At 34.1% G+C, this 18,026-nt stretch overlaps 1 protein-coding gene across 3 annotated transcripts in view; it reads right to left on the bottom strand.

Moving 5' to 3' along the window:
- Positions 1-4,010: 4,010 nt before the first annotated feature.
- Positions 4,011-18,026, bottom strand: part of LOC110457725 (chitinase-3-like protein 1) — a 32,441-nt gene continuing 18,425 nt past the window's right edge. For all 3 annotated transcript variants that reach the window (XM_021509107.1, XM_021509105.1, XM_021509106.1), the window contains exons 2-8: positions 16,201-16,280; positions 12,520-12,947; positions 12,154-12,278; positions 10,568-10,691; positions 9,329-9,517; positions 8,912-9,034; positions 4,011-7,358 (exon numbers count right to left, since the gene is read on the bottom strand). In XM_021509107.1, the coding sequence (XP_021364782.1) occupies positions 7,020-7,358; positions 8,912-9,034; positions 9,329-9,517; positions 10,568-10,691; positions 12,154-12,278; positions 12,520-12,947; positions 16,201-16,261 (1,389 nt within the window). In that variant the 5' untranslated portion in view covers positions 16,262-16,280 and the 3' untranslated portion in view covers positions 4,011-7,019. The remainder of the gene's footprint in view (positions 7,359-8,911; positions 9,035-9,328; positions 9,518-10,567; positions 10,692-12,153; positions 12,279-12,519; positions 12,948-16,200; positions 16,281-18,026) is intronic.

Genomic DNA, 18,026 nt, shown 5'->3' on the forward strand with positions numbered 1-18,026 from the left:
GAATTTCCATCATTTTTATTTTTAAATTTGACGTCACGCCATGTCAGTAAGACGATAAGATCTGAACATTTTCCAGGTTGGAGGCATCCACGTGAAATAACAGCATTATTGGATGTTAAAAATTAGTTTTTTAACTATCCGCAATAGTTATCCAATAACGGATCTATATGAATGGTTTAATGTAAAATACAAAATTAAACAGTATCTCATATGACATCAATGTTAAGTAAAACGCTGATCAAATGTTATTATTTGATAACTAAAATGTTGGAGGTGCAGCAACATTTTATGCATATGTCGAAGGAGAAAACATAAATAGAAACAAAGTTGAAAATGACAGTCATTATCTAAATGATTGAAATTTGACGAACATTTTAATAACATTTTTTTTTGTTGTTGGTAGAATTACGCAATTGAAGAGTGACAAATTAGGTGAAAGGGAGTATACTTGCAGTCCATGTTCAACTGTTTGTATTTGAGTATAAGAAGTAAACACTGGTTACTGATAATTGGGTTGAATTATCTTGTTCATGTGCATAGTGAAAATATGATAAAACGGAGTTCCACATTCCATTCTCAATCTTGGTGAACCTGGCTCACTGAGTTGCCGAATGAGATGTGTAGGGGAACAGTTAACGAGACTTAAACCCTAAGTAGATGTACATTTATTTACGGTTGAGGCATGTTTTGAAAGATTTAGATTCAATGTTCAATGTTTGTTTTATTCCGCAGGCCTTACAGCCATTAGTTGCAAATACAACATAAATATGTACATTATGAAACAGTATTATAATTAACCCCTCAATCTATTCTTTCTTTGCATGAAATCCAAATGTACAAATTTTCCCTTTTTATTTTAGTCCTTAACATTGAGTACGCCTGATAGCCGAACAAAGTGGAATACACTAGGTTTTAGATACTGATAATTCTTAATATATGATTGAGTAGTTTTGAATGAAAGGAGCATTTTAGTAAAAAATGTAATTTTAACTTCAATTTCGGCTAAATTGCAGCATGTACACATTCTATCATGTCTCGAAATATTATCATGTCTACCTTTCTCTATTTCAAGATTATGCGATGATAGTCTAATACTTGATGAACATATTTTTATACTGAATCAATAACTTTACACAAATAATATTGTGAGCATAAATTATCACCTAAATGCTGATATAAGTACACAAATGGTAACCAAAAAATTTCGATAGCAATTTTGGTTGTATACTTACTTTTCTTATATTTTAATTGTTCAATTTTCCATCTTATTACCATACCATATATACGCTTACCTGAATTTAGTTAATTCAGTTTTGAGATTAATAAACCTTTCGTCATTCCACTTAATTTTGTGTTATAAGCAGGCTTTTTAGACTCATCTTTTTGTACTTTTCAATTTCAACAAATATTTCAAAACTTTTAGTTTTCTTTCCTAAACAGTCGTAATTTAAAATACACAAATTCATTTTCTGTACATTTCTTGACTCGAAGTTGCTTCTTATAAAAAAATGTGTGAATTTTTTCCACATCTGGAGTTTATATGATATTTCACTTGCGCATGCCAAAAATACAAATACAGAGCGTTGAGTCTTTATATTAAAACAAGGACTTTTTAGTTTACTATTCAATAAAACAGTGAAAAACACGGGTTTCTACCTTGGTTAGCATCTTAATTTTGCGTTTGTTTTAGTTTTACGTTATGAGTGAATACTTTTCCAAGGTAGTTCAATGCATTAACCACACGTATATCCATCTAATTATAAAGCCAATATGATAAAACTAAAAAGAAGAAAAATGCAGAAAACAACTGCTACATTAGATAGTTTAATATCAGATAAGATGGACGCCATTTCCGTCTAGGTTATAATGATAATGGAAGCGACAACCATTAGCGTCCGTCGCCAATAACACCGGAACTATAAGTCCAGTTTGGTTTATCGTTGTTCACTGAATGTCATTTAGTGAAATCAGCATTCATCACATAATGCCTCGCCACATTCGATACACCACACGATGGCTGACCTTCTGACTTTGTCACTCTGTCAAACATCACAGAGTGTTGGATCACAACATTTAGTTGTAGAAAGGGACTTGTAAAGCGCGTTTAATGAGAAGTATTTGGCTATATCACACGCATTTGCATCTGGCACCAAGACGGAGTATCTGCATGCTGGACAGTCAAAGTGTTTGCCCAAATCTGATTCTTGTAGTCCATCAGATTCTATATATGATATTAAGCACTTCTCACAGAATGTATGTCTACGTGGTAACGATCTCGGCACTTGGTATTCATTATAGCACAACAGACAGAGCAAGGGTTCAGATCCCGTCATACCACTGACTGTCGCCATTTAAAAAATCATTTACGAAGATAATCCAAGATACACTCTGAAGTCACTGGACCTTACATGGTACATGCATATTTACAAGTGAAATCACTTTATATATACATAGTATTTTCCTCTACGTTACTATAGGATCACAGGTCGTCTCCAACTACGCAATGACCAATTTGTCTTCTACACCGAAAATACGAGTCTGTTCGAGATCCCAGCTTACATATATCAGCCGCCATTTCAGAATTTAACTTCCTTATTGCTACCGCGCGGTTTTACCTGAACACGAAGCCTATATCATCACTAGTTTGTATGAAATGAATATCCCAGGTGACACATATATCTTACTATAGGATAGAGTCTTAAATAAGGACGGACAAAAAAGAGCATATCCATGTGCATAGGGCGTATCGGTACGATGAATAGTTTCCAGTTTATATATAGAGACTGTTTAACATGTAAATGCTGGTATTTTCCCCGGTTAATGAATTATTTCATAATTTTCTCCTATCATAGCATTGTTTCAAACAGGAAACTTACAATTAAAGCCATTGCATTCAGTGCGGAATCAGTAAGCATATTAACAGTTACACTAGTATTTACATAGCGACTACAAATATTCGAGAAGGTAATAGCACTTAAAGTCATAGATACGAAGCAGAGCGTTTGGTCAAGGGAATTAAGCTGAAGTATTTGCAAGAATATTGTGATTTTTCTGCATCGTATATATTCGTGCTATCGTTCAAGAATGAATTTCTAAACATCTCAAAAAGAAAATGTTTCATGGACTGGAGACTGTATATCTGACTGTTATGCACCATTGGTTGTTTGATCGATTTATTGATATCACGCTTATGGGAGGGGTGATAAATTATCAATGAATGATGTTTAAAACCATTCCTCTACTGAAGTTACGTCCCTTGCATCACTTGAGCTGTGAGTTACGTTCCTTGCATCACTTAAGCTATGAGTTACATGCCTTGCATCACTTCAGTTCAGCTTTAATGCATATTCTTGTTTGTTTTATACCTATGAGGAGAGCGATGGCCTTTTAACATGATTAAATGAAATGTAATTTAAATATCTAAATAATGTTCCTAATATTCCTCATTTTTTAGAATGTCTAAAAGAATTCGATATTCTAAATCACATTTTTAGATTTAAAGGTTTACTGAATTAAAAGAAGAAGAAAAAGAGGAAGCAGAAGAAGAGGAGGGTGAAGAAACCTTTAGATGAAATTAATTCATATACTAATATATACCTGTTAAGGCTCCCATTATATATGATATTGGAATAACAAAAAAGGATTTTTGCATTTATACAGTGTATTTTGTTTTCACACTTAAGTTGAAATGTCTTGAACGATTGAGTGGATTCCTTAACAAGATGGGAAATTATTTAACTGAGAGCTAATACATTATGAAAGATGACTTGACGAACTCAAACCGTTTATAATAGATTGGCCAATATTGTTTAACTTATTGCACCAAAGTTCAATTTTGACTAGCGCACCGTAAAAAAACAATCAAGCTCAAAGCTTGTCGTCAAATAGAAATACAAATTATAAAAAAATAACACAAGATGGACTGTTTTCAATAGCAAATGAGGACAAGTTTAATTGAAACAAAATGACATATCTTTTTTTGTGAATAAAACATATAAAATAACCATTAATTCACACGACAATTACTTATTCTGTATCACAATTTAACATGTTTTTCCAGACATACGTCTGTTAATTTGATTGTACAAATGGGACAAATGGCACTACCGATCTATCATTGAACATTTCGATAAGAACATGATTAACAGTTATATGTACTTTGAAAGGGACAATAAGGCGATTTCAATACAAATTGGAAACTTTGCCAAAGTCTTGAATACACATCCAAACGAAATGTATTATAATCTTGTATATTTTTCTTTTGTTAATGGTCTAACAAACCTAACTAGATATCTGTATAACCGGACTGTTCGCCCTAAGGTGAATTCAAGTGTCGTTGGTTGCTCAATAACGCAAGAAAAAGATTTTATTCAGAAAAAGGAATAATAAAATGTTCGTATAGAAGATCATTGAATGCCCTTTATATGTATAAAGTTATAATATACACTTTTATACATTATTGCTTTCTATTTAATAATCTATTTCGAACCCTTAAAATATAAGGAAACATTGTTACCCGAACTTGTATCAATATTTTGATGAAATGTAAAAGTCTTCGAAAGTGAAAAAAGTTCACTATTGATATTATAAAACAACTTAAAGCACCAATCGATTTCGGATCTTAACATGACATTGGATAGTGGTTACCAATTATACAAAATAACTAATAGTATTTAAAGGACGATAATTATTCAGTTTCAACGGTTTTGCAATAACCGTGGTATACAGTTTGTTTTAATCAAAAAACTAAAAACCAAAGCTCTTTCGTAGATAACCTTTGGAATATATTTGTTATATATATGTAGTGTATTGCCGTTTCTGTGGTTTTAGAATATTGCTTAAATGTAACCTGATTATGATAAGAACACAAAATAAATGGTATTGTCACTTAAAAAGGCATGTAATACAATTAAAACAAATGTAAATATTTACCACACTATTTGGGCATATTCACTGATTGACTAAATGTAGAATATGAAAAAGAAGACAAAAAGTTCATATAACCGTAAATAGTGACATTGTCGCGGCAACGTAACTTCCGTACAGAGTACGGTATTGAAATCCTAGAAACCTATACCGTACATTCTTTAGAGAAAAGTTTAACGACAAATCGCCAGAATTAAATATAATGCAAAATATTTAAATTTATAATACTGGAAAAATAACATTTTCGCGACAAACCTTTTGAATTGAATTGCTTGGTATATAACAGACTGAATAGGTTTAAGTTCGACGGGAAAAATAGAACATTGCAAAGACATATGCATTAAAATAAAGGAATCAGGGACATAGTTTCCTGTCGAGAGATATGATATAAATAGAATGATCGGAGATAATAAGAAGTTCATATTGTGTACTGGGAAGCTTTCGCTTAATCAAACTTTCGCCCTGTACTGGTAAATACTTATTCGCCCAGTGGTATATTCGCCGGTGATGTGAAATTGCTTTTCGTAACATGTTGTGTATTGACGTTCGCCGTCACGATACATTCACCTTCGTTATAGATTTGGGATAGGCGTATGTTAAACTGCAGAGAAAGTTTTCCAGTATACAGTAAGCCTTGGACCGAATGATAGTTGTATGTACTTGCAAGTAGGAGGAAAGAAAAATCATACACAATCGCGTCATTAAATAGAGACAAGAAAGTACATAAAAATACACAAAAAAACAACCCACAGAAACTTAGATATCAAAACTACAGGTAATACATCATAAAACTGTTGCACTTACAATGTAAGCGTTGCTATTCTTTACAATGGCAAACTGACGTACATATTTAAAAAATACATTAACATCTGTAAGAGACGGAACTTCATCAAAATATTACTCATTTACTCTGTTCTGATTCGTGACCAATGTAATTGGCTAAACCAAAGCATTACTCATTAAAACTCGTTACCAATATGGTTTGATCCAGTGTATACAAAAACTCCAACTGTCCTATCTCAGCAGCTTACCTCGATCAATTTTTACAACATGGTCGACAAGCACAGCTTTTAATTGCGCTGAATGATAAGCGAGAGGATTTTGATGTTTTTTATCGCAAAATATTCCCTTTCTTTATAGTTACATTTGTTGTCTCTGCCAATTAACGGTGTAAACGTGTTGCATCGTGATTCGAATTTTAACGTGTGTGCTACTGATATCACGATTTGCAACATAATGTTTCGAGATATACAGATTGATAAAAGTCTAAGTTTCAATGTCGCCATTATGATCACATTATATTACTATAAGTGAATATCGATGTTTTGATTGTGTTATTTTCCTCCGGTTTGTTGATACTATCCCGGGTTTAAATTTACTTGCATTTGACTTAGATTATCATGAAAGCTATCTCCAGTGAACAAAAAAGACGCTTAACCTTCCGGAACACCTTGTATTACTCTCCTAGTAATTTTTCAAGGGTCACCGTGTTAACATTTCCTTTCCCTCTGCTTTTATGGTTTTGAGCTGAAACAGCTGTTCGGGTTTTCCTTGTTGCATATTGTAATGAAATGAATATAGAAAGATTGTCATCTTATCTTTTGATCAGTTAAGATGAAATAAAACAAATTCATTATATCATAAATAGAGGTTTCAATGAAAGGACACGAACTCAAAGTCTATGGAATGTGACGCCAAGGAAATTGCGAAAATACACAAATGTCAGGGAAAATAATTAAACCCAACAAAACACGAAATGTTTTCATGTGTTATGACAAAATGTTCACAAGGAAATACAATAAAAGGAAACAATTTGTCACAAAGTGTTTTTTTTCTATCACGTTACTAGCTTTTTGTTATACAAAAGGCAGATAATTGAAGGTCGATGTGACAAAAAGAAGGCATGGTTAGACCTGTTTTTCGTGTGTTTGTTCGTAATCTAGATAGGAAACTAATGTCTGTGTCGTACGGTTGGGTCGACAAATTCAAATGACGGAATTCGGGAAAGAGGTTGGGAGGGGTGGGTGTTGGTGGGAAAGGGAAGAAAGGGTAGATAAATGAGTAAAAGGAAAGAATTGTGACGACAATTATAATCAATGAAACAGACAGAAAAGCATACATAAAGAAAGTAAAGTAGTGATAACAAGACTAGATGAGCTGTGAACTACTCCGTGGCCGATAACATTAAAAAGTTTGAAAGTTCCGTCATTTATTGACGGTTTCTCTGTTGTCACAGAAAGCGTTGGTAATGCAGGGACGGTGATGTCGACGGAGGACGGTGAGGGGTCTTCAGTCGTATATTTCATTGCTGCATTCTTCATCGCCGTCAGCAATGGGTAGGTACCATTGTCACAGTAAGTACCTGAAAAGTCATCGTAATCGAAAGCCCAAAACATGACTCCACCCAATCCGAGATTGCCAGCGTAATTCACCTGTAAAGGTAATTCAATTGACATTTAAAAAAGTCACATGATATAATTTAACTAGCGTCGAACGTTTAAACATAGGAGTATACCTGATAAATATAAGGGTACTTTCAATAAATGTATCTCAACTCCTTTTTAGAAATGTAAGAATATTTAAAAGGATAAAGAACCAATTGTATTTATCTAAAATATTCCGAGATAGGCTGCAATCTCAAAGATTCCTCCCCTTCTATATAGTTCTAGCACTTAGCGCCAACAACAGCTACGATATGAAAAGAATGTCTTTTAAAATACCCTTCTTAAATCTGCTCTGAATGAGAGATGAGTCATACAATTTTGCAACTATTTATGTTTTGCCTTTTTTCTCTTATAAAGAAAGCAACACTGAAAAAAGAAAGTTTATATAACTTGTCTTATTAACTTTATATTAAAAAGACATCAAATATTATGTTATGGCTGCTATACATTTCGCGATGAAACAGTGATATATATACTTATGAACGTTAAACGGACTAGTATGTGTCTAATGTGGCGTTATATTATACTTTAAACGAATGCACCACAGGGCAGATGTACAATAGCAATGGTATACCATTACAAATTAGTATCTGTTGTTCCGTCTTTGCGTATTGCAGAGTTATCTGCTCTTGTGAGCAGGTATTGATTGTTATGTCATTTTTTTGTGAGAGTAACGTCATACATTTTTGAGAAAACGACGTAATTTTCTCACACAAACTAATGACGTAACAATCAATACCTGCTCACAAGAGCAGATAACTCTGCAAAACGAAAAGACGGAATAAACCATCGACGGATCACTTTGTAAGTCCGTATTCATGTCTGTGTTTTATTACAAATATATAAGATCCAAGAAAAGTTTTGTTTACAGATTGGTAGCGTTTCACCTGATACATTGTGACTTCATTTAACAGTTGACCGTTGTTAAGGTATTTCACACAAAAACAATTATAGATTATCACACAGTATTTTCTCATCTCGATCACGTGGATTTAAAATATCGAGTCCACCTGCGAAAATTGTTCATGCGAGAAACCTTGAAACTATGTGTGATAAACTGTTTATCATCTTTATACTTCTACCTTATGTATTTAAAAAACAACCCAGTTGAATACCACATTTTTAGACCAATCTTAAGGTCTTGTGATAAAGGAGATCATCTATCAGTGACAAATATAAACAAATACAAGTCTACCACAGGGGAATACCACGAACCTTAAAACCAATTAGAAAGACATTTTTAAGGCTTCTCCAAATGCATATTTAATTGGGTTGTCATCCTCATAATATTATTTTTCATAATTTTGTAATGATTTGTTTATGACGAACAATTGTCTTACGCGGGATACTAGACATCATCTGGCGCAAGAAGACATGTTATTTTGAGAAATCTATTTTCAAGTTTTTCTCAAATCGTGCTGACCTTCTTATCGAATACTCTCATACTGACAAACCGTGGTAATACATTAATTATGCTAAGGTAGGTACATGTAGTATAAAGTACTATATAGATGATAACAAAAAACATCACACAGCCTGACCTTTTCCACTACACTCCTGGTATCGTCATATCCTACCCACTGATCTTCCATGTAAGCATAATTGCTCTTTTGTTCATCATCCCATACCGTTGTCGCCCCTTTGTTTATCAAATCAAAGCATATCTGCAAAAAAAAGTCATAGGCATTTTTGGGATATTTCATTGAGATTTTATAGTAATTTGGAATAACAATAATTTCTATTTACATGTACTAAATAAAAATGAAAACATAAAAACGACAAAAATTAAGTCTGTTTGCATAATCGTATGGCGTATATTTTTTAAGTCTAACTGTTTATTTTACTGATTCAATTATATTTTCTTCTGTTGTCAGTTTTTTGAAGCTGGGGACAGCGGATGATTGGGTAGGCAAACATTTTCCTTAAGCATGCAAAACATATTTGTCAATTTTGTTTACCTCATAATAAGCAAGATGACCTTTCAGCTGTCTCACTGACCCCTTATTGCCCCCTCCTACGATGACAGGTGCCCCCACATCGTGTTTTGAGGAGTCTTTAAGAGTGAATGAAGCCCCCGCCCCACGGACTCCCATTACGAGCTTCTCTTTTGGAGCTCCCAATGCTATATAGTGATTCATAGTCCAGTTCTGAAATAAAAAAGAATTACCAGTATTTACAATATAATTCTGAAAGTTATTAAATGCAATACTCCGAGTACACGCTAATAAGCAAAGTAAATACTGTATACCAGTAAACGTTTAATTGGTCAAATTTTAGTCCTTCACTGGTAGAATCTATTTTCTCAGTGGTGCCTTTCACACGTGTTTTTTCTATGCATAGTATGCTTTGTGTTTATTTAATTCTCTCTCATTACGGAAAAAACGAAAGTTAAACTTCGACAAAAATGTCTCAGTATACAGTACTTTAAGTAGAATAAAGTAGATATAGCGTCAACATAAAAGAACAAAGTTTCTTTAATTAACAATAGGAACCGAGCGAACATCGAAACTAAACTGAAGACCTCATTAACTAATGTATAAAAACGTGTCATGATGACGGCCTTTACATTTCAGTTAAGTTGAATGAGGACTCTTTGGTAGGAAACCTTGGCTAAGTGGATTATCAGTCAACATTAGGCATCATCTTTCAAGGTATTCCGATACTTGGAACAAGTTCCGCAATAGCAAATTTATGTATTTGATGTTTTGCGACTGCTAGCAGAGTAGTAGTATGATGAATGTTTGACATAATTCATGACTTGTATTTGTTCAATACAGTTATCATATACGTATTGAGAATCACACTCAAACGTGCAATCGTTTGTATCATATGAACCTATGTATTCCGTCTTTGCGTCTTGCAGAGTTATCTTCTCTTGTGAGCAGATATTGATTGTTACGTCATTGGTTTGTGTGAGAAAATGACGTCGTTTTCTCAAAAACTGATGACGTTACTCTCACAAACAAATGACGTAACAATCAATCCCTGCTAACAAGTGCAGATAACTCTGCAATACGAAAAGACGGAATAGTGTAATGGGTATCTCATCTACATTTTTTCAGAAACTTTGTCTTTGTTATTGCATTATAAGGTCATAATATTAAAAAGAATTCTTTTCCAACCATTTCAACGATATTTATTTCTAGTTTGACTTTTTAATGAATTTGCGTATCTTTCGCTCTTTTCTAGTAGTCTACCTGTGAGTTTTCCGGATTAAAGAGAGGGTTTGACAACCTCGAGTACAGTGGAGATCCAAAACCTGCTATCTGGCTCCAAGTACCAGCATAGTCATACGCCATAACGTTGAAAAAATCGACATATCTGAAATGAAAGAAATGGATATAATCGCACTCTCTGTATATGTTGCTTACTTAAATTAGATATAACTACTATAGGAGAAATGGAAAAATGCAAGGTAACATAATAATGAATACATTGTACATTCCTGATATTAAATGTATATTTGACATATGGTTTTGAGATCATTCTTCTGTTCCGTAAAAGGACGGAGGAATATACTACTGCATCCAATTCTCCAAGTTATCTGTCATGGTGTCCCTCAGAACCGATGGGACGACTGCAAATCAAAATTCGTCTGCTGGATTCATTTCGGTTATTATTCTCTTCCCCCTACTTTGCATATTTACGATAGACATTTCTTATTCGAGAAACTCATGTGTAATACGTAGATTTCACTGGGGTGTACTCCGTCACCTTTAATATTTTGACGTTGCAATCAGATGACGGAGTTTTTCATGACGTCACGTCACGTCAAAACGTCGTTTGACTGATTGCGACAATCTAGCTGTCTATGACAGTAATAACATAACATAACATCGGAGTTGTTTTCGCTAGCTTGAGAAATAGCGTTGCTATACAGTGCTTAGTTTCTTCCTTTTTCCAAATATGGCCTTTGTTTGTGTATACATTTTATTGAAGAAAGATACTTTAGTGTTTCATTTTCATTATCCTTGTAGACTTTTACCGAAAGGTATGCGGGATATAGGGATATGGATAATCTACTCTCAGAAGGAGAATTTGGCGTCCGAACCGCGGCAAAGTCTCGGTACTGGACAACATTCTGCAACCTCTAGTCGAATTTCCATATCAAACATACATACACACATACCTATAAAAGACTCTTATTAGGTATAGATTCACACATTTTATGTTGTTTGATCCATTTCATTGTGCTGATAGGCCAGTAAGTTATAACAGAAGAACATCTGTCTAGAAACTTATATAAGGATACTGAAAATATGGACAGATATCGGTAAACCAATCAAATGGTATCGGACACAGCGAAAGGGATTGGTCAGGTTTTTATTTTATTCAACGTACTGTAAAGCTAAGGTATTTATAGAATGTGCCTTAATATGTGTACGTGCAGAGTATGTTGATGTTTTCGCCTCCTTGTGAACACTCGGAACTCCTCGGCCGATGGGAGGAACTGTAATCGGGTAGAGGTGTTCCGAATGCCTTGTGATAGCACGGATTTAATGCCGACCAAACTGAAATACCGAATGCAGTCAGCACAGTATTTCACTCGGTCATATAATACTAAAATCGGGTCAACTAGTTGTTACAATAACCCTATATGCTGAACGCTAAACAGGGAATAACAACTACCCTTTTGAAGGACTTTAGGATGTCCCGGCGTGGGGATGAAACCCATCGCCTACTCTACTTGGTTGAACGTCTAATACTTAGACCAAAACAGATACATTGTATGACATGGCATTAAATCCCTCCCACCTAAAACAGAAAACTCTAGATGGCTTACTTTGATATTTCTGTCATGTTGTACGAGGTGTCAATATTGTCCTTCCCGGCCGCCGTAGCTATAGTCAGTATTAAACGTGACTGTCCTTCATTAAGGGTTTCATCATCAAAAACCTCCCTCATAACCTGAACAAATGCCAATGAACAAAAAGCAAGTGACAATGTCTCCACGATGGAATTTATCTATATTTCATTGAACCCATTGCAACAATTACAAATAAACAAATAAACATACTGTCTGTATGATATGATTGTAATATCGAAGAATGTTTACATCGCTTTTCGTTAAAGTGAATGAATTTATGGTCAGACAATTTTTTTTTTTTTTACATTTTTTTTTTACATTTTTTTTTTTTTTATACATTACCTTTAATAACTGTGTAAAGTCATCCCTTGAGGCACTTTGTGGAAATTCCCAGTCGATATCAAGACCGTCGAAATTTCTATCACGTAGAAAGATTTTGCAGTTTTGTGCAAAAACCCTCAAAACATGTGAAGCGACCACTTTTGGGAAGACTGCAGATAAAGTCTCCCCTCCAACTGAGAGCAGAGTTTTCAATTTAGGATTTTGTGTTTTCAACCCTGTGAACTTAAAGTAATTTCCACTTCTGTCGTCACCCAACATTCCATTGTCGTCATCGACTTCTGTTCTGGCAAGTTTCTTCTCACTAATGTCTATTCTTGCAAATGCATAGATAATGTGTGTACACAAATATGGGTCGATGGTTTGCACGTAGAAATTCCCCAGATGATTTGACCAATTTGTATGGTAACAAACTCTGCGAAACTCGCTCCCTGAAAGTAATGAAAAAAACAATCAGATTCGATATACATAGGCAAATATCGTGAAATAGTTGCAAGTAACAATAAGTTAACAACTCAAAATGATAGGTTAAATAGCCGTCCTAACTTAAGCAGTTAAATCACTCTGAACTTATACAAACCATTCCTTTTAACCTCAGCCATTCATAAAATCGGACAATAATTTGCCTTGATTTCTTTACATGTTTTTGTTCTATTTATGATTGAATAGTCGTGTTATACTTATATACAATCCAGCATTGTGCCTGGGACTACATAAACCACGACATTATAATATGGAATAATTGTAGTTAATATGTTTCTGTTTCTTCTCTGAATTTTCAAAACAGAAGTACAGCAAAAAAAAAAAAAAAAATTGAAATACATACATTTCAAATACTCCTAACAGTATGACTAGGCTAATTTTGCTATCACACGGACGACTGATGCACGCTTAGTAATGTGGCATTCGTCATCACATGAACTCCTTTCTATATCCGTGGCCTACACTTTCGTGTGTTTAAATCTGAGATCATGTCGAATACGGAACACCTTTATTTGTTTATCTTCTGTTATCTTTCATTTTGTTGTATTGTTTGCATATTCCCATTTGTTCATGCTACACAGTTTGCACAAGTGTGTTTTCTCTAATTCATTTCATTATATTTTGGTGTTAATATACGAAACACTTCCTTGCAGTTCGTTCTTCAGCTTACGAAAAAAAATAAAAAAAATAAATAAAAATACGTCAAACATTTTTTCGTGTGTACGTCTCTGTTCGTACAAGCTGTTTCCGCATTTCCATTTGTACATGTAACATATTATTCATATTGAGCTTGTGTTTCCTCTTATTCATTTCACTTTAGTTTGGTGATTATATACGAAACATTGCCTTGCAGTTCGTACTTAAGTTTACAAAGAGAAATTAAAACAACAACGTCAATGCCAAAACTTTGTCGGGTGCGCGTCTCTGTTTGGTTTGGTCTAATTTTGTTTAACGTCCTACGAACAGCTATAGTAATTTAATAACGTGCCTCCATGTGTGTAGTGTATGCTTGCTTGCGTAGGTGCATGCAGGAGACAGGGTATGTTGGTGTGCTTGCCTCCTTTTGATAGCGCGGATTTGATGCCGACTTTATAGTGCTATCTCACTGAAATGCCATGCCGAAGGCACCAAGCACAGCATTTCGCCCGGTCACATGTTACCATTCCCCGTAATGCTGAACGTTAAGCAGGAAATAAAAACTATCATCTTGTTAGGACTTTGGTATGCCCCGGCCTGAGGACAGAATTCATTGCCTACCTCACCTAGGCGAACGCTCAACATCTAGCGATTTGCTTGGCGCATCTCTGTATGTACAAGTTAGCATTATCTATATCAGGTTTAGTTTATGACTTGGAGAAGGAACATTTGTCCATATACAAACTCAAAAATACACTAGATATCTAAAACCAATATGTAAGGCTTGAAAACAAAAAGGTAATACATTCTTTGCACCAGTTTTTCGTAAGAAATTTATGTTTGCTTAGATGAAGTCTGAAAAGTTTAAACGAACTAAAAATATAAATCGATATAAATCATTCACCTACGATTGATTTTTCACATCGTTGCTAAGGTAAACTGAATAAAGCTTACTTAACGAGAGGCTGGCCGAGAACTATGTTGCAAATACAAATAGATATTGATATACAATGTACTTGAGTTTAATGACTGTTTATACACAAGGCCTGGCGTTTCCCCTTGAATCGGATAGATCCAGCGACTCCTAAAGTCGCCCATATCGTTTCGGTCTTGAGTTTAAACATCGATCTTACTTCCAATGAAAGATAAAACCCGACAGCACTTAAAATACCAGGGTATACACGAAATAAATTTTGATGGTTAAAGTTTTTAGCCAACTTTCTTAACATCAGAAATAGGCAAATTCCATTTAATTGGGTTGATGTCAATTTGTGGTCATCTGCCTCCAACATGTAATATAACGATTAACTTTCTAAGCGTTTATTTTCGAGATAATCTTCTTTTCGAGATTTTTTCGATAAGTACAACACGTCAATTGAAAACTTATTATGTCAGATTTCTTGTAATCTTTAGATCAATTTTGAAAAAATGCCTGTGTAATTGGGACTCTGGCTGTGGACTAAACAGACATAAATTAACTAGTATATCAATAGCATTAGATGTTATAATTATAACTTCATGATAGAGATGACGTCATAAACAAGGCATGGACGTTAATAATTTATGACTGCCAGTAGAATTTAAACGACGACGAGAAAGTCGAGGTATTCCCTTTAATTAGAAGTTGTTATTGAATAAAATATAATAACATATGCTGGTATTCAATATATTAAAATATCGAATTCCTAAAAAAACATAGTTATTAAGTTTACTTCAACCTTTGTTGAAAGATGTTAGGCAATACATGTATTTGTTTTTCATCAATCACAGTATCACAGTGTTTTCCTACGTTGATCTTAACGACCCCAATTAGTATCATCCGGCCTCGTCTTAGATGGAAATAAGATAAAGTTACCTTTACTTTCGTTTTCTTAAACCTTACTTGTCAGTACCCCGCTTTTGATATTGGTGTCGAGCTTTCAGTTACGTGAGTCAAATTATATGTTTTCTGACAAACCAAAATCCTGAAATTCGTCTTTACGATGCTATATTTTACGTGTAGCTTTAAAGTGGTCGCGGTAAAGACAGGTAAGACCGTTGTCAGTATAGAGAGTCCGTATGAAGTGTCACACTATCGTGTCTAGGTTATGATATTTCAGTGAGATTGCACTTTATATCTTATTGCTAAAGATACAAATTAAGTAAGCATCTACATGTATAATTGAAAATTAGGTTTGTCTATGCAGAAAGACAAATGTAAACATTTTACTGCAGCATATAGCCATTTCCATCAGACTTTGGTAAACTAGTCATTGAGTGTCCCTGCCTTCTGTGGACAGCGTCTTACTTTATTCTAGAGATACACAGAGAGAACGTCAAACCAAAACAAACAACGCTGTTGTTGATGAATTGCTGATGCTTCCTTTATTCTTGACAACTCTTTCTTAAAAACATACAGTTTATCAAACTCATTTTGAAAAGAAAAACAACATTGTCACTCTTGCCTTATATCTATATAGGCTACCACTCCCGTTAATAAACGTGAGTTTACTGTTCCGGACACATATACGTAGGTCGATTTATAAGCTATAAGTTAAACATTAGATAGATAACAGCATGCCATACCTTTCACTCCGAGGAGAGTCGAGATAAGGAGGGGAAACAAAGACCAGCTAGCCGCGTACATCGTCTGTCAGATTGTGTGTCTGAAACAAAAATATACAAAATGGCGTCTCGCTGATTTTACGTGGAAATTTTATGTACATAAATTGCCCTTCTGGCTGTCATTATGTCTTTTGTTTTTGCTTTGAACAGTAGTTAAGACCAGTTCGTATTTCAAACGTTATAGCCCCTTGCATCACTAATGAGTCCTAGAAGGCCGAAACAGCTTTGTATGATGTAGTATAATTCATTTTTGTCATACTGTATCAACCACAACACGTTGAAAGGTGCAATCACTTGTGTGTGTGTGACGTAGCAAATATATTGTGCACTAGTCCATATCTTTCGGTGCTGGTACGTTTTAAACAAGGGTTTATTCGATAATTCAAAGTTGATGTTGTTCATGCGTATTCTACTAATTTACTGATATGTTTTTATTTCTATTGTTGTTTGATCTAATACATATAAAATACGAAAGTGTTTTTATTCAATCTTAAGAAAACGGATGATGACAAAACAATGAATAATGTTTTGTTACATATTCCAAGTCGGTTGTGAACGTAGTGTTAAGTCTCAATTTAGAGTATCTTATATATAACACAGTAGGTGTTTCTCTTGACGTTTTCTAGTTTTCTGAATAACGACAACCAAATTGGTTTTGGTGCTTTTCTTTATGTGCTGCATCGTTCAAAATCGATGGCAAGGCAATGATGTCGTGTGATCTGTTATCAAGAACTTGAATCGAATACCTGATAATGTTAATGTATTTCTTGTAATAGCATTTCTCCTGGTATAGCGTAGTATTAAGGAATACTTATTTCTAGGTCACTGATTACAATAAATTTAGAATGTAAATAGACATAGAAAATTACCAGTATTAACGAAAGTAAGTTGCATATAGATTAAGCTAGAAGCACTTGCGAGTTCTATGCAATATTTATGTTTATAAAAGATATGCCTTGGTCATTGGATCCCTATCCCTATCTTTTCTTCCGTTATAAATCCTGACAGTTACTTCAGAAATTGGATACAACACAGCCTTTTGGTTCTGTATTTTTTTTTTACATATTTTCTGAGTAAATCAATATGATTCTGACATGCATGTACATAATTTGACAAATTAACAATCCAGGCTATAACTTCCCGTTACGTTGGAAACAGTACAAACTGATATAACTCGCATTTTTTTTTTTATGAATGCTTCCCTAATGATCGTGTCAAAAGAACTGGCAAATTCCGATGGTAAATTTTGTTACGTAAAAATTGCATTACACTTCATATAATATATTACCCATATGAGCGGCGTCAAAGTATTGGGAAGTTTTTTTTCGTACCTGTGAAACATACTGTTATTTACAAAATGTATTCAAAGCTCTAGTGGACTTTGATATCAAATAATAAATCATTGCATGTATGCATTCGTGTTTAGTATGCAGACAAAATTAACTACTCACAGGAAATAGCCTGCAGTGTTTTTTTGCAGAGTAATAACACAAACGCATATCTTGTCAAAAATAAGCATTCATTGTTTTAAATGCCAGTTTTCAAATTATGTCAAATGATGCCAAGTAAATACATGCTGATGCTATTTTTAGTAATAATATGCATTAAAATAACAAAAACATGGGATCATATTAACCTATACCAGAAAAATTACATAATACTGGTTAGTCTGGCAGGTCTAGATTGAACGATTTTCTCAGTACAAATGAATGCCGTCTATATACGAGGTCATGATACATATGGTAATAAAATAAGATTGATGATCACATATATCAATAGGCTGTAAA

The sequence above is a fragment of the Mizuhopecten yessoensis genome, unplaced genomic scaffold (genome assembly GCF_002113885.1).
Source record: "Mizuhopecten yessoensis strain PY_sf001 unplaced genomic scaffold, ASM211388v2 scaffold9301, whole genome shotgun sequence".
Taxonomy (NCBI): domain Eukaryota; kingdom Metazoa; phylum Mollusca; class Bivalvia; order Pectinida; family Pectinidae; genus Mizuhopecten; species Mizuhopecten yessoensis.